Source organism: Pituophis catenifer, unplaced genomic scaffold (assembly GCF_029215685.1).
Source record: "Pituophis catenifer annectens isolate HBS135680 unplaced genomic scaffold, rPitCat1.0.hap2 SCAF_3, whole genome shotgun sequence".
Classification (NCBI taxonomy): Eukaryota; Metazoa; Chordata; class Lepidosauria; order Squamata; family Colubridae; genus Pituophis; species Pituophis catenifer.
In genome coordinates this window covers 141,893,947-141,917,782 of record NW_027256883.1, presented here as the reverse complement: position 1 = coordinate 141,917,782, position 23,836 = coordinate 141,893,947, and the positions used below count along the sequence as shown (strand labels likewise).

The 23,836-nt window shown below is 45.0% G+C and overlaps 1 protein-coding gene across 1 annotated transcript in view; it reads right to left on the bottom strand.

Annotated features, from left to right (window-relative positions):
• Positions 1-23,836, bottom strand: part of PIGK (phosphatidylinositol glycan anchor biosynthesis class K) — a 115,955-nt gene that overhangs the window by 68,600 nt on the left and 23,519 nt on the right. Inside the window, exon 9 of the mRNA XM_070941256.1 lies at positions 18,967-19,139. Coding sequence (XP_070797357.1) covers positions 18,967-19,139 — 173 coding nt within the window. The remainder of the gene's footprint in view (positions 1-18,966; positions 19,140-23,836) is intronic.

Here is a 23,836-nt window from a genome sequence, read left to right as displayed (position 1 = left end):
TAATAACTACACACATCTACTTCACACTAGATAATGTTCTTTGAAAAGTAAATGTTTTTGGAAGGTTTGTATTTTTCTAATCAAATTAATTCTTTTCAATGTTATTTCTTTTACTCCTGGGACACTGCATATGAAATTACACAATAATGCCAATGCCTGGAAAGGTTACTGATCAGTGACTTCTGTAAAATATTGTTATTTTTCAAGTCTCCATGATAATGTGAATGTGAAGCAACAAACTGCCGTTAGCTCAGCAGGCTTTCAGTTAAAAGGCAAAAATAGTAAAAGACGTTAAAGTTCTCCAAAATTGTGAGTTAGAGAATCCAAACAATGGAGCTAGAGGAGAAAATGTCTCTAAAGGCCGGACTGAGTTAATAAACTGGAGCTACACAGGAAGAGGAGATGTGTTTAAGCAAATTTCAACTCAGTCTCTGGCCAATCACATGAGGATAACCCATTCAATGGACTCTCTAAGCAGCGCAATGGACAAAATGGCAATACATCCATTGTTCTGTCCTCATTACATGTTACCCTGTGTGTCATTTGACATGCAGCTAAACCCTCCTATCCTTTAATAACCCAAACCATAAACATAAATCTTGATACTTTATTAAAGAACAGGATAAGGTGAAACAGCAATGCTATATATGGGATATAGATTTTGCCTTCAGAAGAGCGTGTGTCACAGACTAAACTGGATTCTTCTACATGTTTCGGTTAACTCAGAATGTTACAAAATGAAGTCTGACTTCTCAGGATGCACCTTTTTTGCAGAGTGAAGGATGAACTATGGGTCAAATATTACCATCAAATCAATTTCCAAACAATGAAAGATTTGTGTTTGGCCACCAGATGTAACTCAATACTCGTTAAAGAACAACAACAGGAATAAAAATACACAAACTATATGCTGGAAGCATAACATCTATGATGATGTTATTACATAAGTGATGTGATCATGTAGAGGTAAGTCCTCAGGTTATGATGGCAATTGCGGTCAGCTGCGCCTGAAAACCCCCTACATGGACTGAGACCTGGGAAGATCGTGGCAGAATTTGCTCGGAGAAAACGGGCAGGACTATTGGGGGTGATTTGGCCCGGAACATCGAAGGGAGTTGGGGAGTGATAGAGGGGGATTTCCAATTACCATCTGGTTTCCCCCTTGGATTCGCCCCCCCCCCATGAAAATGGCCTCCCCCCCATTGCTACCTGGACTCTCTATTAGGTCGGCCCATTTTTCCATCACTACTGACTCTGGGACTTTATTATCACCCTCCTGGATTTTTATGTTTGTTCTCTATCTCCTTCTGCTGCTGGCTAGTTTATTCCTGCCACCCGATTTCCACCTTTAGGCCTTGGCTCGGGGGAGGAGAGATTGCAGGCTGGAGGGAGAAGCTGAGAGTCCAGGTCAAGGACTGCTGCTCCATCTGCAGGGAGAGAGTGACTATTGTTGGCCTTTTACATCCAGCCGCGGTGAGAGAACGGCTGTGGCCATCCGCCTGCACTGCAACCATCTGATCTGGTCACCCCATCACTGTGAGAGAGTGAAGGGGCCCCAGCTTCATCCTGGCCAGCCTCTTTTGCCATCTCTCACCTCAATGACTATCTTTAAATTTCGCTGACATCCAAGGTTCCCCTTTTCCATCTCATCATACTTGTATGGCTTATACCTCGGCAGATTTGCTTGCGCTGCGAGATGCCCCCCTCTCGCGGCGATGGCCTTCCACTCTATCGAAGGCCTACCTTAAGGACGGGCTTTGGAGCCCCGAGAGGTGGCATGTTTTAAAGCGGGGATTGAGGGGTTTTTTTAATTAGGGTTTTTAATAATCTTTTAAGGGGAACTGGGAGGGCGACCAAAGGGGATGGGGGGGGTAATCCACCTAGGTCAGGGCCCAGCCTGGCACAGGGTAACGGTCTGGAGGGCGCAGGACGAGGGATTGGGGATGTCATCAGCACGGTGGATGGGAGGGGCAGATATGGCGGGAGCAGAGGACCTTATCTTGTGCCGGGAGTGCGCACTCGCTACTTGAGAGCGATTGCACGCCCCGGTCCTCAAGGCTCCCCTCGGATACTAGGTGGCTCAGATACTCAGGACCTGGGCCTCCGGCTGATGCTGTGCAACGCCAGGTCTGTGGTAAATAAGGCCCCCCTCATTTACAATCTTATTCAAGAGGGGGGAGCGGACCTGGCGGGTATTACGGAGACCTGGTTGGGCCCGGAGGGAGGGGTCCCTCTGGTTGAGATGTGTCCACCAGGCTTCAGAGCATTCCATCAGCCGAGGGCCCAGGGGAGGGGCGGGGGGTGGCAGTTATTATTAACGAAGGTCTGGGTCCGAGGGAGACCACTGTGCCAGATTGCCGGGTGTGAGTCCCTCTTTGTGAGATGGGGTCATGGGGTTCAGATGGGCTTGCTGCTTACGTACCTGGCTCCCTGCCGCGTGGCAACGGCCCTGCCCGAGCTACTCGACGTGATAGCCACGGTGGCAGTTGATACACCCAGGCTTATGGTCATGGGTGATTTCAATCTGCCGTCCGTTGGTGAAACGTCAGAGATGGCTCGGGAGTTCATGGCTTCCATGACGGCCATGGACCTGACCCAGTTAGTTCATGGCCCCACTCACAGGGGGGGACACACGCTGGACCTGATTTTTGTCTCTGGCCAGTGGTTGAGTGGTCTTATTATAGGGGATATAGACATGAAACCCTTGTCGTGGTCAGATCACTCACTCCTTCGTCTGGACCTTCGAACCGCTACACCCCGCCGCAGGGAGGCGGACCCAATTAGATGGATCCGCCCCAGGAGCCTGATGGATCCTGATAGGTTCCAGACGGAGCTTGGGCCAATTCCTGAAGATCTGGCACACGACTCGGCTGAGGACCTGGTAGCTGCCTGGGATCGGGCGGCTGGTGGGGCCTTGGATCGAGTCGTGCCTTTGCGGCCTCTGACCTGGTGTCGATCCCTCGCGGCTCCTTGGTTCACCGAGGAGCTGAGGGAGATGAAACGCCGGAAAAGATGCCTAGAGAGCGGTTGGAGGGCCAGTCTCGCTGAATCTGACCGAACACTGGTAAGGTCGCATATTAAGACCTACCTAGTGGCGATAAAGACGGCAAAGTTTAACTACTTTTCCGCCTCTATTGCGTCATCAGGGAATCGTCCGGCCGCCCTGTTCAGGGTAACCCGCTCCCTGCTCCATCCGGGAGCGCGGGAGGATCCCTTGGAAGGCAGGGCGGAGGATTTCGGACAATACCTGTATGACAAAATCGCTCAGATCCGGGGGGATTTGGACTCTGACTGGGTAGATCAGGGCAGGGTAACGAGGAATAGTCTTGAGAATGTTACCTGGGAGGAGTTTGATGCTGTGACTCCGGATGATGTGGACAGGATTTTGGGGAGACTTAGTGCGGCCACATGTTTACTGGACCCATGTCCCTCCTGGTTGGTACTGGCCTCCCGGGAGGTTACACGAGGCTGGCTCCAGGGTGTTATCAACGCTTCGTTGAGTGAGGGTCACTTCCCCGCTGCCTTGAAAGAAGCGGTGGTGAGGCCTCTCCTCAAGAAGCCGTCCCTGGATCCGGCAATATTGGCCAACTATCGTCCTGTCTCCAACCTTCGCTTCCTGGCGAAGGTTGTTGAGAGTGTGGTCGCGCGACAGTTTCCACAATTCTTGGAGGAAACATCCTATCTAGATCCGTTCCAGTCGGGTTTCAGGCCTGGACACAGCACGGAAACGGCATTGGTCGCGTTGGTGGATGATCTCTGGAGGGCTCGGGACAGGGGTTGTTCCTCTGTTCTGGTCCTGTTAGACCTCTCAGCGGCTTTTGATACCATCGACCATGGTATCATGCTGCACCAGTTGGAAGAGTTGGGGATGGGGGGCACCGTATTACGGTGGTTCTCCTCCTTTCTCTCCGACCGGTCGCAGTTCGTGTTGGCAGGGGGGCAGAGGTCGACCTCAAGGCCTCTTATATGTGGAGTGCCTCAGGGGTCGGTCCTCTCGCCCCTCTTGTTCAACATTTATGTGAAGCCGCTGGGCGAGATCATCCGTGGCTTTGGGGTGAGATACCACCAGTACGCTGATGACACCCAGCTGTACATCTCCACCCCAGGCCACCCCAACGATGCCCTTGAAGTGATGTCCCAGTGCCTGGAGGCTGTGCGGATCTGGATGGGGAGGAACAGGCTCAGGCTCAACCCTTCCAAGACTGAGTGGCTGTGGCTCCCGGCATCCCGATATAGTCAGTTGACTCCATCACTGACTATTGGGGGCGAGTCGTTGGCCCCCACAGAGAGGGCTCGCAATCTGGGAGTCCTCCTGGATAGGCAGCTGTCCTTGGAGGAACATCTGACGGCTGTAACCAGGGGGACCTTTTGTCAGGTTCGCCTGATCCGCCAGTTGCGGCCCTTTCTTGATCGGGATTCCCTGTGCACAGTCACTCATGCCATCGTCACCTCTCGCCTTGACTACTGCAACGCTCTCTACATGGGGCTCCCCTTGAGGAGCACCCGGAGGCTCCAACTGGTCCAGAATGCAGCAGCGCGGGTAGTGACGGGAGCAGCCTGGCGCTCCCATGTAACACCGCTCCTGCGCGAGCTGCACTGGCTCCCAGTGGTCTTCCGGGTGCGCTTCAAGGTGTTGGTTATCACCTTTAAAGCGCTCCATGGCATAGGGCCTAGCTATCTTCGAGACCGCCTGCTGCCACCGACGATCTCCCATCGACCCGTGCGCTCCCACAGAGAGGGCCTCCTCGGGGTGCCATCAGCCAAACAGTGCAGGCTGGTGACCCCCAGGGGGAGGGCCTTCTCTGTGGGGGCACCTACCCTCTGGAATCAATTGCCTCCAGAGATAAGGAGAATCCACGACCTCGGTGCCTTCCGCCGTGCCCTTAAAACCTTCCTTTTCCAGCAAGCCGAGCTGGCCTAATTTTTTAAGTGTTTTTAAGTGTTTTGTTTATTGTTTTTAATTAATGGGGCCAAATTTATATATGTATATTTTAACTGTATTTTAATATTTGTACTTGATGTTTTTACTTGGCTGTTCACCGCCCTGAGTCCTCAGGGAGAAGGGCGGTATACAAATTCAAAATAAAATAAAAAATAAAAATAAATTGGAATCTGGAATTTGATCGCTAAGTAATGTGGTCATAAAGTTCAGTGGCAATTCCAGGAGTCCTGGTTACCATCGTTAAACGGGGCTCACATGGGTCATCATGTGAGGAGCTCATGTGATCATCACTTCTGACTTCCTGCCAACTTCCCCAACTGACTGCTTGTGGAAAGCCTGCAGGGAATGTTGGAAATCATGAGCATATGAATGCAGTTTGCTGCAATGTTGTGAATCAGGTAACAAGTGCCCAGATCACAATAATGTGACTATAGAAATATTTCAACGGCCACAATTCTGAGGATCCCCATTGTCCAGTGTCGCCGTAACTTTAAATGGTGGCTGAAGAAATTATTGTAATCCAAAGACTGCCTGTAATGCCATCATGCCATCTGATGTAAGTCATGTTGTGTGTGACAATGTCCTCATGAATGTAACATCATAACTAAAAAAACAGATTTCAGAAGAAAGCACAGATTAAACTAAGGAACCATTTCCCTCCTATCAGCAGTGGAAGAGCAAAGGATAAATAGAAGTTTATGGGTCTGTTCAGCCATGCAGAAGCTCCTGCAAAATCTAGCTCAGTATTTTGTAGAAACCAGACTATTTTATAATTTCTTTTCTGACTGTTTTAGAAAACAGGCATACAAACTTAACCACAGAATTATATCTTAAATATATGCATCAAATTGCATTGTAGTAATCTCAATTATCAGCTTAATTGTCATATGAATAAGCTGGTACATTACAGAAAGAATGCCAAATGGCAAGTTAGTCAACAGAGTCACTTGGCTTTTTTTTAATTTAAAAAGAAAAAAAAACCCTAAGAAAACATGACCACATGAAAAAAAAGAAATTATTTTGGGTCTGTCTTTTATTATATAAATTTCAAATGCAATTATCTATTTTCTTGTATGCCAAAGAAGACTTCTTCATGGGGAAAAAAAAAACTAGAAAGAGATTCCATCTATGGCCCTCCCTAAGTACGCATACTGAGTTTATATTAATACTACTTCATCAGTCAGGCTAATGAGATTCTATATCCTAAAATAATTAATTGAGTAGTTCTCTGATGAACGGGGTTTATTAAATCTTAAGTGCAATCTTATGTAATCATCTAGCTTTTCCCCTGTCTCTTCTATTTTTCAGATTAAAATAAAATGATTGCTGTCCAGCACAAAAACTACATCAATTATTCCTGACATGTTTGAGCACAGTTCTCCAAATATATCTTTCAATGCTTGCTGAACAGAAGCACGCTGCACCATATTGATTTGCAAAGAATATACACACTCTTCTCAAAATAAAATAAAACAGAATAAAATAATTAGGTATTATTTTTGCTATCCTGTATCCTTATCTTACATTCTCTGGCGTCTCATTTTCCTCTTTAAAAGTCTTTTTAAAATCTCCTCTTTAAAAGTCAGAGTTCTTGGGAAAAGAAATCTTCAACAGAATGAGCAGACATTTGAAGAGACATTCTGATTAGGAAAAGTTATACATGTTTGCCTTACCACTTCTAAACAAACTGGCAATTTTTAAAAATGCATTGTGAAGTCCTTGGTACTCTCTGAACCTGGTTGTTTGCTTGCAGATGTTTTATTACCTCACTGAAGACATCAGTGTATGTTATCTAGTTGGGTAATGAAATGGCTGCAAGCAAACAGCCAAGCTCAGAGAACACCAAGGATTTCACGGCTCAACCATAAACTACATATATTCTCTTCTTTTAAATATAGATTTCTGTATCATGTAGTTCAGTAATGGTGAACTCGGTGCCAAAAAGGTCATATGAAAATGTCACGCGTGCAGCTGCGTGCTCATTGGGGGTGCGGTCTGAAAAAACCAAACTTTTGGGTTCTTACGCGCATGCGCGCCCAAAAATTAGCTGGCCGGCAAGCATGCGCAGGCCAGTTTTCAGCACTGCTGCACACACAAAGGAATCGTGCTCCAGAAAAGCTGAACTTCTGGGTTCTAGCACGCATGCACACCCAACAATCAGCTGGCTGGCGTACATGTTATTTGAGGAACTGCCTATTATCTAAAGTTTCTGCCTATCCCACATAATCTAACAGAGTTGGTATGTTCTAGGTCCCATTGATTAAACAATATCATCTGGTGGAACTTGGGAAGTGGTCTCCTCTGTCATTCCCATCTGGACAGCTGCCATCCTGATCCTATTTAAATAACTCTTAAAACCTGGTTCTTGGGAAAGAGTGGACGATACAATACAAGTATACTATTCCATTTCTGACAACACATATTGGGGTCTGCAACCCCTTGAAATATAACTTTTTAAATAATTAAAATAATATTATATTAGTTCATAAATGTTTGCAGTATTTATGTAGGTTATAAGATAAGAATTTCAGAAGAGAAGTCAAGATTTCAAGATATCTACATTCTTGTGAAAGGAAATGAAGTCAACAAAATCTTGCAAATGTTGATGTAAATCTTGTGAGATTTACATTTTTCTGCTTTCTCTGAAGGAACCGCATCATTGGACGAGATTGCAAGAGATGGTCTGATGACTGAAAATATCCTGATCCTGGTGGGTCACATCCCCATCCCCAAAGATCAGTAAAGCCTTATTTACCTACTATGTACTTCCTAGCCATTGCAGAGGTAAATCTTTTTTGTCAAACACAGAATAGTTCTAAATTTTGTTAATTTAGATATCTCACTGCTAGTCTGATGTGTGAACCCAAGTGGGACTCAGTGCTATGCTGCCTGTAATTAAAAAAGGTGGAATGAGAGATCTGAAGATTAATAGAAAAGCAATCAATTCTATCCTGTCTCTCTAACATAACAGCATACTGCTCTACTGCAATTTTATTGCCATAGTTGATGTTGATCAATTGAACTGGAATAACTTCATTAAATAACAACTTTTTTTCTCTTGTAAAACCAATCTTCAATTTTCACTGCTCCAATTTTTCACCAAGCCATTGTTCTGTTTGCATAAAACTGTGTGATTGAATAATGCAATCATTATTTTTTATTTCTATAATAAAATGCCTTAATTTTTGTTTTTAATACTTCAATCTAATTCCACAGTTCCTTCAACCTTGCCAGAATTCTCTAGTTTAAAATAAGATTCAACTGAAATATTCTGCTTGGCATAGCTGCCATCTTCTGGTAAAATAAAGGCATCTCATTTAGACCTAAAACAAGTAATTTTAAGGAATATGTTAATCTGATTCCTCTAAATTAATAGTAGTAATCTGGCATATAATGTCACAAAACTGAATTGCATGCAGCCTAAATTTGAAACTGGCTTATCCCAGTGTTACTTAATCCTTTTGTTCTGAAGATTGCTTCCCATTTTTTAAAAATATGTAGGTAAAGGTAAAGGTTCCCCTCGCACATATGTGCTAGTCGTTCCTGATTCTAGGGGGTGGTGCTCATCTCCGTTTTTAAGCCGAAGAGCCAACGCTGTCCAAAGACTTCTCCGTAGTCATGTGGCATGACGGAACACTGTTACCTTCTCACCAAAGGTGGTCTCTATTTTTCTACTTGCATTTTTTACATGCTTTTGAACTGCTAGGTTGGCAGAAGCTGGGACAAGTAACGGGAGCTCACCCCATTACGTGGCACTAGGGATTCAAACTGCTGAACTGCCGACCTTTCGATTGACAAGCTCAGCGTCTTAACCACTGAGCCACCACGTCCCTTTAAAAAATATAGAAGACTCCAAAAGAGCACTTCTTGCTCTAATGTGTGTATGAGTATGTGGGTGTGGGTGTGGGTATGCACGCAAAAATCAAACATTACAATCCATGCATTGATAGAATATTTATTTCTTGAATAAGGTAGATACTAAAGGGCTGAAGCCAGCTAGCACTGTTATATCCAGGTCAATCATAACAAAGAGACAAGAGATAATATATTGCTGGGAACAGATGCTTGAACATGGAGCGATGCCATAAGAAACCCAGCAACTACAGTCCAATCTTCCAACTATGCTTAGGCAGAAATTAGGAGTTTCTGGTATAGATGTTTTTCCTAGGTTAATTCAAATACTGAAACGATGTGTTGAATGGCCTGACCTACATGGTTTCTTCAAGTCATTTCAGCTATTTCGATAACTGCTTGAACCCTCATAGGCCTTTAGCCATAGTTCTGTTAATTGACTCCTCCCCCTTCTTCTCAACTCAAGATTGTCTGACATAAGTCTCTTGCACTTCTGTAATTAGCAACAAGTAGTCCTTGATTTACGACCATAACTGACTCTCACATTTCTGCTGCTAAGCAAGACAGTTATTAAGTGAGTCATTTGCTTGTCAGAAACCAGCCAAGTTATAAATGATGATCACATGTTCCTGAGTCAGTGAAACTGTCATAAATATGTGCCAGTCGCCAAGTGCCCAAATTTTGATTACGTGACCATGGGGATGCTGCAATGGTCGTAAGTATGAAAACCAATCATAAGCCACTTTTTTCAGTGCCATTGTAACTTTAAATAGTCCCTAAATGAATGGTTGTAAGTGAACAACTACCTGTATAACATTTTTTCCCCTCTAATACAGAGCTTCCTAAACATTTTGCCATCACGCCTTCCTTTAGTGTAACTTTAACATACACATTTCCCTTTAAAATCCAAATACCAGAATAAACGCAAACGATGAAAACAATACAATGAGACTTTATTTTTAATAAAGACATTAAAAAATACAAAATCTTCACACCTCCCCTGGACTCTGTCTGCATCGACCCAAGGAAAGTATACCTCACAGTTGGGAAACACTGCTCTAATGGAATAACTATGGATTGCCTCTTCTTGTTATTCCAAATCTGTTGCAGACTATTTTTTTAAAAGAAAATTGTAATCAAAATTCTAAAAAAAAAAAAAAATCTTGTTGAAAAACTGCTTCAAGAAAATTGAAGGGAACAGCTATGACTTAGCCAAGTGGCAATCAAGCAACCTGTGCATGAAAACTTTGCCAAGAATCGCAAGGATGGTGTTGTGACAGACATTGTGAATTGTGCTGAGTAAAATTGTGCATCTCCAGAAGCCCAGAAAATTCTCCCCACACACACACACACACACACACGTTGTTTTGGGGTAGAGATTTACTGTGCACATTGGTATAAATCTGAACATTTTCACTACACTGACAAAAAAAGCAGAAGTTTGTTCAATATAAATTTATTTTGTGGAGGTCCTTAAATCATGAATGTTCTGAGGGAGTATTTCTTCTGATTTACCGTATTTTTCGGTGTATAAGATGCACCGGAGTATAAGACACATCTTAATTTTGGGGGAGGAAAACAAATATTCTACCTCTGCCTACCAGCATTTTGGAATGGTCTGGGGGGAATCTGCCTGGCAGCTTCAGGGAACAAGGCAGGTGCCACGATTTGCGGCTGGTCACCCCTCTGGCTGCCCAGCAGGCAGTTTAGGGCAGGCAATGGAAGCAATGACTTCACTCCCCTGCAATGTGAGGAGCTACCGCCTAAGCCCTCTGTGCCCAGGAGCCGAGCGAGCCAAACAAGAGCTCCTAAAGAAAAACCCCCCTCCTTTCCAGCCACCGCTGCCCGGATTCCCCAACGCAATAATCAGAGCTGTGTTTCAGGCGGCGGGTGGCCAGTTCCCTGCAATGTGAGGAGCTGCCGCCTCTCTGCGCCCAGGAGCCGAGCGAGCCGAATGGGAGCTCCTAAAGTAAAACATCCCTCCTTTCCAGCCACCGCTGCCCGGATTCCCCAATGCAATAATCAGAGCTGCATTTCAGGTGGCGGGCGGCCAATTCCCCTGCAATGTGCAGCGGGGAACTGGGAACTGTTTTGGATTTGGGGAGGGGATTGCAGCACTGCCGCCTGAAAGTGCTTTACTTCCTGTTGCACATTCCCAAGAGAAGAAAAGCACTTTCAGGCGGCAGCGCTGCAATCCCCTTCCCAAATCCAAAACGGTTCCCAGTTCCCCGCTGCACATTGCAGGGGAACTGGCTGCCCGCCACCTGAAACGCGGCTCTGATTATTGCATTGGGGAATCCGGGCAGTGGTGGCTGGAAAGGAGGGGCGTTTTTCTTTAGGAGCTCTCGTTCGGCTCGCTTGGCTCCTGGGCACAGAGGGCTGAGGCGGCAGCTCCTCACATTGCAGGGGAGTGAAGTCATTGCGGCCATTGCCTGCCCTAAGCTGAGTGGCCAGAGGGGTGACCAGCCACAAATCGTGGCACCCGCCTTGCTCCCCGAAGCTGCAGGGCAGATTCCCCTCCCCCAGACCGTGCTGAAGAGAGTTGTTCCTCAGGCTGTGGCCCAACCCAGAGCCCTGCCGCCTGGAACTGCCCGAAAATGGCCGAAGAGTGGGGGCCGGTGGGTGGGCGGGGCTACATTTGGCGTATAAGATGCACCCAGATTTTCACCCCCTTTTTGGGGGTAAAAAGATGCATCTTATACACTGAAAAATACAGTATTTATTTCTTTGTCAAAATTTGTATAGCCACCCATCTCACAAAATATGACTCTGGGTTGGGTTTTGTTACTAGGCTACAGTAAAATGAATCTCAATACACTTGGAACTGCAGGCTAGGTATTGTGGGACATGAAGGGGGTATAGACAGCAAAGGGTGTGGAAGGCTTGGAAGAAAAGGAAATGAAATGAAAAGCAATAGCCACTAGGTCATACTTCTCTCCATCATTCATCCTGATTGTGAAGCAGAATTGACACTGGGACAGGGTCTCCTTTGAAGAACAGCAGTCAGAAGCAAAACACCATAACAAAAGAATATTGTTTCCTTTCCCTCCATCCCAGTAGGAAGAAGCCAGGGATAGAACAGAATGTTTTGCTAACTACTTGCTCCAGGGAGAAGAATTTGACCTACTTTTGTACACAGTGAAGCAAGTAGAGAAACTATTCAGAGTGTATCTCATTTGCCTTGGTCACAAAGACATTAGTTTTGCAATCTCTTCTGAAACATTTCCACGATTTAACTAAAACAAACTTTTTATGCTGCTTTTCCAATTTTTACGGTATGTTTAGTCTGATCTATTTTCTTTTTCCTTTTGGTTTTAGAAAGGCATCATGTTAGAAACTGGGAGACCGTGAATTCTAGTCCCACCTTAAGGTATAAAACCAAATGGGTGACCTTGGGCTAGTCACTTTCTCTCAGCTCTAGGAATGAATAATGGCAAAGTACTTCTGAAAGTCTACAGGAACTTATCCATGCTGTTGCCAGATTTAAGACTAACTCAAAGTCACAATAAATATTATTAATGTTAAAGGAGCACATAATTCCTGATTAATTTGGAAACATTTGGTCAAATCACAGTAAAAACCAATTAAGCAACTAAGACCTCAGAACACAGACATTCAACAGAGACAATCAAAAAACTAAAACACTTCTTGACCAGCAAACAATACCCAGATAAGAAAAGATTAACACCAAGATGAATACTAGACACACAAGCTAACAGTAAATAAACAACCTAATCAAGGACACTGATAGGGTAAGCCATTTGTATATAAACAAAGAGCAAACCCCACCACCTTCTAGTGCTGATGATGTTACCTACGTGGATAATGAAACATTGCAAAAAAACAAATAAACAATCAAGCTCAGAGAGCACGGAGGACTCCACAAACACAGACATCACAATAAACTTTTGAATTCCAAAATGCTCAAAGTGGGCAAATACAGGTTGTCTTTGACTTACAACCAGAATTAAGCCCAACATTTCTGTTGCTAAGCAAAACATTGTTAAGTGCATTTTGCCCAATTTTATGACCTTTCTTTCCACAGTTATTACATGAATCACTGCAGTGGTTAAGTTAGTAACACAGTTGTTAAGTGAATCTGGCTTCCCTATTGATTTTGCTGGTCAGAAGGTTGTAAAAGGTGACCACAGGATCCCGGGATACTACAACCATCATAATGATGCCCTTGAAGCGATGTCCCGTTGCCTGGAGGCCGTGCAGATCTGGATGGGGAGAAACAGACTCAGGCTCAACCCATCCAAGACCGAGTGGCTGTGGTTTCCGACTTTTCGTCAGGCCCTAAAAACACACTTATTCCATCTAGCTGGGCTGGCTTGATCCCATCCTCTCAGTTTTAATTGATTTGGTTTTAATTTGGGTTGTTTTAAATTATTTGGGCCACAATTATTTAATTGTTTTTAAATTGTTTTTTAAATTTTGTATACAATGTTTTATTTTGGCTGTGCACCGCCCTGAGTCCTGTGGGAGAAGGGCGGTATAGAAATAAAATAAATAATAATAATAATAATAATCCCGATATAGTCAGTTGGTGCCATCACTGACTATTGGGGGCGAGTCATTGGCCCCCACGGAGAGGGTTCGCAACTTGGGTGTCCTCCTGGACTCACGGCTGTCTTTAGAAGAGCACATGACGGCCGTGGCCAGGGGGACTTTTTATCAGGTTCGCCTGATTCGCCAGTTGCGTCCCTTTCTGGATCGGGATTCGTTAAATACGGTCACTCATGCTCTCGTTACTTCCCGCTTGGACTACTGCAATGCTCTCTACATGGGGCTCCCCTTGAGGAGCACCCGGAGGCTCCAGCTGGTCCAGAATGCGGCCGCGCGGGTGGTTATGGGAGCGACGTGGCGCTCCCATGTGACCCCCCTCCTGCGCGAGCTGCACTGGCTCCTGGTGGTCTTCCGGGTGCGCTTCAAGGTTTTGGTTACCACCTTTAGAGCGCTCCATGGCATAGGACCGGGATATTTACGAGACCGCCTTCTGCTACCAATAGCCTCTCACCGACCAGTACGCTCCCACAGAGAGGGGCTCCTCAGGGTGCCGTCGGCCAAACAGTGTCGACTGGCGGCCCCCAGGGCGAGAGCCTTCTCTGTGGGGGCACCTACCATCTGGAATGAGCTCCCCCCAGAGATATGGAGGATCCCGGACCTGCGCACGTTTCGCCGTGCTCTCAAAACTTTTCTATTTCAGCAGGCTGGCCTAGCCTAACTCTCCTCTTTTAAATTTTTAATTCGTGATTTTATAAATTGGGTGTTTTAATCTGTGTTTCGGCCAAAATATTTAATAATTTTAAGGGATTTTTAATATTTGTATTATCTGTATTTTATCTTGGCTGTTCACCGCCCTGAGTCCTTCGGGAGTAGGGCGGTATAGAAATTTGATTAATAAATAAATAAATAAATAATAAATAAACATGAGTCAGTTGCCAAGCGTCTGAAGTTTGATCACGTGATGCTGCAAATGGTCATGTGAAAAACGGTTATAAGTCACTTTTTTCAGTGTCGTTGTAACCTCAAACGGTCAGTAAATTAACTGTTGTAAGTGGAGAACTAGCTGTGTATTTTTACAAATACTCACCCAGAATATTATGCAACCATTCCCTCCTGAGATTTTTGTTACCTTATTATCCCATTCATCATCCTTCTAAAGCTATTTAATATACTGCACGTTACCAATGACATGCACACACCCGCAAGCAGTTCTTCCACACCGATACACTTCGGTGATGAAATATTTATGCCAAACAGTCCATTTTAATGAAGAACAGCCCCCTTCCCCCAATATAACATTGTGTGGCATGATGCACGGGATTAGGCAATTTATGGATTAGCAGCAAAAGTAGAAAAGGCAAAATTAAAAGGCTGCTAAAGTACCAAGATGGAATTGTGGTATCTTCATGATTTCTTGTATTTTCTGTAAACTTTCCCAGAATTGCTCCTAAGACAGATTTTCTGGACTGCCCCAATAGCATCCCACATGAAGCCATATTAAACTCAATAAAACTTAAAAAAAACACCGCATCTCTAGAATTACACTACTATACTACTATACTATACTAATCAAACATCTAGTAGGTGATTCAATCTCCACAGCAAAATGCAGCTTGTGAGAAAAATATATATTTTAAAAAAATACACAGCTAATTGCTTTGCCCGTTGAAATTTATTTAAACAATATTTTGGTGAAGTTTGAGATTTTCAGAGAAAACTATTCTGAAAATCAGGAAAAACTGAGGTTTCTGTCTGTTCAGTGATATTGACAAGCTTTCCAATGCAAAATATTGGGGAAAATACTAGGTACTACAAGTCACTCCACCAAACAGGAGGAAAAATACACACATACATCTATATATATATACACCTACTCCTCATTTAATGATTTTGTTCACAGCTCAAAGAACTAGGTCATTAAGCAAAATGTTGCTAAATGAACACATGACAGAGAGGGAGAGAGAGGGGGAGAGCGGGGAGAGAGAGGGGGAGAGCGGGGAGAGAGAGAGGGAGGGAGGGAGATAGATATATATTGAAAAGGTCACTGGTTGTTGTCATCTTTTTCGGATAAATTTCTCTTGTGCAGCTTTGCCAGCATTATTCTCACTCCAGCGTGCATTGTTATCAGAGGACATGAAATTTGGTTGTAATTGCATGCATTGGTCAAAAAATTATCGTATTACTGCTGTGTTTGCCAAACAAGTTAATTGCTAAATGAGGCGTGGTTATATACAGAACTGCATGAATCCATAAATATTTTTCAACAGATTCAGGGAGAATAATTATTTGTGGGCATGAAATGAAATCTTGCAAAAATTAAATAATGCTAATCTTTAAAATGTGCCATTCGCAAGTATATTCAGTTTGCATGTTTGTATTTTACACAGGATTTCTCAGAGGCGTCCTGTCTATCATTGACCAAAATCAAAACGCAATGCTTAATATCAGTCCAATCCAGGGTATACTTGTTAAAAATATACAAAGTGTGCAATCTGATTCACTCTAAACTTTATAGGAACTGATCAAAATATTAAAATGCTGTCATTTCTTTTCTTTTTTTTTTTTTTAATACTAGAAATTGTAGTCCTTCACTGTGACAATCTCTCAAGAGCTTCTGAACAAAGAAAGTGTACCTTCATATTAGAAGTGAAAAAAATAATCAGTTGTGAATTGGGAACAAATGTGAACATATTGCTTGTACTGGATTTCACAAAAGTAATAGCTTTCGTTTTCAATAAATTCACAATAAATAATGTATGAAAAGAAGGAAACAGTACTGAAAGTTGTATGCAGTAGCTATACTGAAACAAGCAGAAGGCTTTCTATTTTAAATTTGAATTTAAACGTCTTCTAGGATTATTTGGATGAACTTGGACTAGGTTATGAGCTTTAGTTCTACAATGCCACATTTTCTAGTAACAATAAAAACAATCTCACTCAGTTATCACCCCAAAGCATAAACACAGCCTAGTTTTACCCTAAGCACTTTCATACAATTCTATGCAAGATAGGATATCTAATTTAGTGACTGCTTTGCAAACCTACATCACATCCCACTAGGATGGAGATACTATGGTGCGCTGACATTTAATCAGGGTTTTCAGTATGCTTCACCTCTCAAAGCACTTACATATTTGCTCAAGTTTCATATTTTATTTATGTCTCATTGTTCTGTCTTTTTATTTGTACTTCTCTGGCTAAATGTTTGCTTTTCTCCTCCTTTATCTCCCTCACACACACATATAAAATAAGGAAAGGAAATGTTATAGTGGCCATTGCCTTGACTCACTCTCAAACCAAGAAGATCCAGACAGAAATTTCCATACATGCTTGCACTGAGTGATTATTCTCCTAATATAGTCACTTCAGGAGGATAAAAAGCAGGTCTCTTGAAAGCATGATGGAATTAAATAGAATAAATAACGTATCTTTGTTCTATAAACAAGATTAAAAATTAATACTTTATACTGCAAATACTAAAGGCCTGATCTAGAAAAAGATCTAATTATTACTTTGAAAAAGATGAAATACTTCAGAAATGAAGTATGAAACCTTGTTGATCCAATTTATGTGCAACACATTTTTGTAATCAATGCCAACTTATACCGTAGATAAAACAGGACAAAAATATTTTTGTTATCCCAAGAGCTCCCAACAGATGGCAACATAAGACTGCATATAAATTCAGCTCGTAGCCTGAAAATGTACATTCCATAAATGTTACATATTTCAGATGAATCCTTTCTCTACCTTTTATTTCTCTCCCAAACCTACCAATCAAAAATGCGGAGGCAATATTTCAATTTTGCTATATAGATATATGCTTACAAATTCTGCTGCGCACTGGCAGGTTTTCCCATTTATATAAGATGAATCTGAGTCTCCAAGAATCGGAAACTGATTTATACATAAAAGTTATTGTCATAGTCACTCCTTGCATCTGTTCATTATACTCCATTGAAGGTACTGATTTTGATTCTGAATTCACAAACTCTGCTTTTGAACTGGAACTCAAATTGCTTACAGTTTCTAACTAAAGAAAAAAACACACATACTGTATAGAATTCCCACAATGATTGTTCCAGTTCTCCATATTCACACCCAGTAGGTATTGGATACCCTGTTATCCAGATACAGGCATACCTCGGGCATTTTTTTTTTTAATTTGATTTATATGCCGCCCTTCTCTGGAGATTCAGGGTGGCTTACAATGTGTTAAGCAGTAGCCTTCATACTTTTGTATATTCATACAAAGTCAGCTTATTGTCCCCAAAATCCGGGTCCTCATTTTACCTACCTTAGAAAGGATGGAAGGCTGAGTCAACCTTGAGCCTGGTGAGATTTGAACTCGCAGTAATTGCAGGCATCTGATGTTAATAACAGCGCTTTAGTCTGCTTTAGTCTGCTGCGCCACCAGGGCTCTATTGTGAGTTTGATTCCAGACTATCACAATAAACGAATATTGCAATAAAGCAAGTCACATGGATTTTTTTTTGTTTCTCAGTGCATATAAAAGTTATATTGCAATAGCTTTATGCCTAAAAATGTACATACCTTAATTAAAAAAAAATGATAAAAATGCTAATCATCCTCTGATTAATAATAATGAAAAAAGCTGAACTATTGCAAAAATTGCAAGAATTATCAAATTGTGAGAGAGAAAGTGAGTAAATGCTGTTGGAAAATTAGCACAATAGATATGCCACAAATCTTCAATTTGTTAAAAAAAAAAAATCCATGACGCACAACAAACAAAGCACACAAAAATAGGCATGCTATTTACCTGCATACAGGTAGGCCTTGATTTACAACCATTCATTTAATGACCGTTCAAAGTTACCACAGCACTGAGAAAAGTGCCTTAAAACTAATTCTCGGAGTTACAACTGTTACAGCATCTCCACAGTCATGTGAAGACTTTGGTATTCGGGATGTATTTATCACAGTTGCAGCATCCCAAAGTCATGTGATTGCAATTTGTGACCTTCCCAGCTGGTTTCTGACAAACAAAGTCAACGGGAGAAACCAGATTCACTTCACAATCCCAGATTCACAACTGTGCCAAAAAAAAGGCGTAAATCAGATGCAACTCATGCTCTGCTTAGCAACGGAAATTCTGGTCCCAATTATGGATGTAGGTCAAGGACTACCTCTACTCCGTATTTTATATTCTCTCTTCATATATTCTGATTGTAATGTAGCTTTATGAGTATTAGTATTCTAAATACTAATGTTTTATGAATGCCTTATTCCAGACAGACAAGCATCTAGCATCCTCATTCATTACCTTTTTGGGGGAGATATAAATTTTAGATTTCCAATGTTCATGAGCCTTGAGGCTTTCAAATATTTTATCTTACTTTCTTGGTGATTCTTAAATCAATATACTATCATCATGCATGCCCCATTGCTTCCTCTATTCCTGTAGTTCCAAGAAACAAAGTACACAACCCAAAGTATACACACAAAAATAAACTCTCCAATGAATGTTCACACAGTGTCTTCCTGAACATCACCTAGAATCTTTTTGCAGTAATGTTATTCCAGTCTGTACACGCATTCTGGAATTTACCTGTATGGATCAATTCTTTTATAGCTTGATATATTTTTTTAATTATTTTTCATTTATGAATATCTGAGGTTCAAAAAATAAATCAAAATACCTTGTCTCTGCAGGTGCCAAATTAGGATCCAAAGAAACTGTCTCAGTTGTAATTTCCACTTTTCGTACACTCCCAAAAAAATCAGTTATCAAGACATTATCAGGATTTCTCTGAAACAGATCTGTCCGGTGTCCAGGTGTTGACACACACAAACTTTTAGGGCATACCTGAAACTATAAAGAAGATATTTCATTTCAAATCTTCATGAAAACCTTTGCTACATTTCTGTTCCCAACTGCTGTGTTTTGTCCCTACAATGATCATCCAATACCACTATACAACTTGTGACATGGTTTTTCAATTCCCCAATAGGAATAATATTGAAATCTAAGTAATTTTATTCATTTTTAGAGTGAAAGGATTAATTTAACAGAACTGACAAATCATATTTTTATCACTGGTACCTTGTTACAGAGTTATATGTATTTCCTCTCCAAATTACAGATTCTAGTTATTTGAATAATTTTCTAGAAATCCATAATTTGGTGTTACAATAAAATCAATTTACCTCTAAACTAATCAAATCCTAGTTGGAAATTAGCACAGTTTCTAAAAATGGACGTTGTCTTACCTGAACGTCCCTTTTCTGGGCGCTGCGTACACTATCCATGGATGGGAGTTAATGCTTCAGCCTTTGGCAAACAACTGAGTGTTCTTTAAGACAAAAAAGACCTTCCCCAGGGACTTCCCCTTTTCCCTTTGCCTAGCCACACCCCCAGTCCCATGATCCCCAGTCTGAGCGAAGATGTGGCGTAAAAGAAGGATCAATGACAACTAGTGGTGTAGTAACACTCATAACTTTATTAACTAAACTAAAACAACGTGGCTAACTGCATAACGGAAAACAGCCCTCTACAGTCGGGCAGGCAGCCCATAGATACGGGCGGGAATGGATAGTGTACGCAGCGCCCAGAAAAGGGACGTTCAGGTAAGACAACGTCCATTTTCCTGTGCGCTGCTCCCACTATCCATGGATGGGATATACCCAAGCTTAAACCCCTAGGGCGGGGGGCTGACTGCCCACAGAGTTCTCTCCGGTCACCACTCGTTGGAGTACCCGGCGGCCGAATGCCGCTTCGGCTGAATCATAAGCGTCTATCTTGTAGTGCCGGATGAAGGGCGACAACGAGGACCAGGTTGCCGCTCTGCAGATATCCGCTACTGAAGCCTGCGTAGCCCAGGCTGCTGACGTGGCCGCACTTCTAGTGGAGTGGGGAAGAATGTTGTGCGGTAGCGGCTTGGAGCTTACGTCATAAGCTAAGGCAATGCAGGCTCTGATCCATCTGCTGACCGTGGGGGACGAGATCTTCTGGCCCATGGAGGCCGGGTTGAACGAGACCAAGAGAGCTTCAGTGCGTCGGAAGGGCGCCGTTCTATTTATGTACGTCCGGATCGCTCGCCGGACGTCCAGGGTGTGCCACCTTCTCTCCCTGTGGTCTTTTGGCGCCGGGCAGAAGTCCGGTAGGGTAAGTTCCTGTGCCCGGTGGAACCAGGAGTTCACTTTTGGGATGAAAGTCGGGTCTAGACGGAGGACCACCGAGGACTCTCTAAAGATGCAGAGGTCCCTACGGATGGACAGAGCCGCTAGCTCTGAGACTCGCCTCGCTGAGGTGATTGCTAGTAGGAAAGTCACCTTGAAGGTCAAGTGTTTGAGGTTGACGGAAGCCAGAGGTTCGAAGGGAGGGCCCGTTAGGGCCTGTAAGACTAGGGACAGGTCCCAGGTTGGGTAACGGTGCACCGTCGGCGGGTGGAGGTTCGTAGCCCCATGGAGGAACCCTCTGATACGTGGGTGGTGTGATAGAGTCTGGTAAGGTGCACAGGATATGACGGTTGATAGAGCTGCCGTCTGACGCCTTAGGGTAGCTGGGGCCAGCCCTTTGTCTAACCCGGCTTGTAGGAAGCTTAGAATGTCCTGAACTGATGCTGAGGTGGGGTCCACGTGGTGACCGGAACTCCAGCTGCAGAAAGCCCTCCATGTCGCCTCGTAAATACGAGTTGTTGACGGGCGTCTGGCTGCCTGAATGGTGCTGACGACGCTATCAGGTAAGTTGTCTTTTTTCAGGATGACCCGCTCAAGTGCCAGACGGCTAATTGAAGCCACTGAGGATCTGGATGGTTGACCTCGCCCTGGCACAGTACCACCTGATGTGGTGGGATCACCCACGGTTGTTCCACCGACAGGGCCACCAGGTCGGCGAACCACGGCCTTCGGGGCCAGTTTGGGGCCACCAGGAGTAGATTGGCCTTCTCTGCCAGCAATTTTCGAACCAGGCGTGGGATCAACGGGATTGGCGGGAACGCGTAAAGGAGGCCCGCTGGCCACCTGCAGTGTAGAGCGTCGTGGTCCTCTGCTTGTGGCGTCGGGTAGCGTGACACGAACCGGGGGAGCTGGGTGTTGGTTGGAGAGGCAAACAGGTCCAACACTGGCCTCCCGAACCTGGCGGTGAGCTTGCTGAAGAGGCGAGGGTGGAGTTGCCATTCTGCCTGGTCTATTGTTGTTCGACTGAGCCAGTCTGCTCTTACATTGGCCGACCCCGAAATGTGGTCTGCCTTGATCGATAGCAGGTGTTTCTCCGCCCACTCGAATAGGGCCTCTGATTCCAACATCAGGGAGCGGGATCTCGTGCCTCCCTCTCTGTTCACGTGCGCCTTGGCCGAGATGTTGTCCGTCAGGACCAGCACGTGCCGGCCCTGCACCGTGGCCTGGAAGTGGCGCAGTGCTAATCTGATCGCCCGGAGTTCCAGCAGGTTGATGCTGCTGTGCTGCTCGACCCTGGACCACTGGCCCTGTGCCACCCCGTTGTGCAGGTGTGCTCCCCACCCCCGCAGGCTCGCATCCGTGGTGAGGATCAGTCTGTCCGGGTCTAGGAACTCTGACCCCTTGGAGAGTGTGCTGGATGTCCACCATTTGAGAGAGCGTCTCACCTTGGGGGTGAGGGTAACCTTGCGCTTCGAGTTTGCCCTCCCCGAGCGTTGAAAGGGAAGCAGGAACCACTGGAGGGCCCTCGAGTGTTTGCGTGCCCACGGAACGATGCCGAAGCAGGAAACCATCTTCCCCAGCAGGCATGATAGTTGTAGGAGGGAGGCCCTCCTCCCTGCCTGGACTCGGATGGCCAGTTGTTGGAGATTCTGGACCCTGTCTGGTGAAAGAAAGACCTGGCCTCTGGAGGAATCTATCACTGCCCCTAGGTGCAGGATTCGAGAGGATGGATAAAGTTGGCTTTTCTCGAGATTGATAGTGAATCCGTGGGTTTGGAACGTCTCGAGGACTAGGTGTCGGTCCCTGACTGCCTGGTCGTGAGTTGACGAGAGTATCAGGATGTCGTCTAAGTAGCAGAGGACTCGGACCGGGATGGCCCGGAGCTTGGCTGCTACCACCGCCACCAGTTTGGTGAAGGTGCGGGGTGCCGACGACAGTCCGAAGGGCATGGCCCGATACTGGAAGTGCTGCCCGCCGTACTCGAACCTCAGGAACTGTCTGTGGTCCGGGTGAATGGGTACGTGAAGGTAGGCCTCCCGAAGATCGACTGACTGGAGGAGGTCCCCCCGTCTCACCCCCGTTAGGATTGACTGTAGTGAGTGCATTTTGAACCTGTGGTATCGCACAGACAGATTCAGCCTTTTTAGGTTTAAGATGGCTCTCCATCCCCCCGAGTTCTTGGGGACAAGGAATAGGCTCGAGTAGAACCCGGAGCCCTGGAGGGCCGGTGGTACTGTCTCTATAGCTCTGACCTCCTGAAGGTGGGTCAGTTCTTGTATCATCAGGGCCCGCAGTTCGGAGGACTGTGGGACAGGGCACCGCACAAATCGTTGCGGCGGCGCACCTACAAATTCTATTGATAGTCCAAATGAGGTGGTGCGCCTTACCCACGAGTCCGATGTTGACCGGGCCCATTGCTGGTGGAAGAGAAGCAGTCTTCCCCCTATGGGCCCCTTGGTCCTGGAGTCACTTGCCTCTTCTGGTGGGTTTGAAGCCTGCCCCCCGGAAGGGTCTTCTGGATTGTTGATTCCTGCCCCGGTCTCGGAAATGTTGTCTATCTTGTGATCTGTCACCTCCCAGGTAATTGGAGCGTTGTGAGAAGGACCCCCTGGGCCCTGAGCTGGGGCGAAAGGGCTGTTGGACCGGGTAAGGTGAGTATCTCCGTTCGTGGCGGCGGTAAGCCGATGGCAAAATCTTCCTCTTGTCCTTGTCCTCGACTAGGACAGGATCCAGGGCTGCTCCAAATAGGTTGGGAGCCTTGTAGGGAGCTGCGGCCAGCTTCCATTTGGCTTTGAGGTCCGCCTTCCAGGGGCGGAGCCAGAACAGCCTCCTTGCCGTAACGGTGGAGGCTAGAGCCCTTGAAGCGAACTTTGCTGAGTTCAGGGAGGCATCTGATGCGTACTCGGTGGCTGCTATAATCTTATTGATGTCTTGGTGCAGCCGGGTGTCGTCTGAAGGGAGTCTTTCTTGCATCTGGCGAAGCCAGATGAGGGCCGCTCTATTGAAAAAGGACGTGGCTGTGGATGTTCTGATTGCCCAGGCCACTGCCTGATGTGCTTTACGGAAGGCCCACTCCGTCCTCTTCTCCTCCGCCTTGAGCCCATCCAGTGCCTCTGAGGAAACTAGTGATGGGGATGATAGTGCTGCGACCGGTTGGTCCACCGTCGGGAGGAGTAGCAGGTCCTCTAGTTCAGGGGCTGAGCAGTAAAGTTTCTTGTCTAGGCTACTTGGTGTAGTTTGAGAAGCTGGTTGCCCCCAAGCATTTTGGATGACGTCAGAAAATAGTTGAGGACAGGGGATGTAGTCCTTCTCCTGTTTAGACGACTTGAAAAGGGCATCGTGTGGCCCCGCTGTAGAGGGCGGGGTTGGTTCTACATCCCCCGGCATACC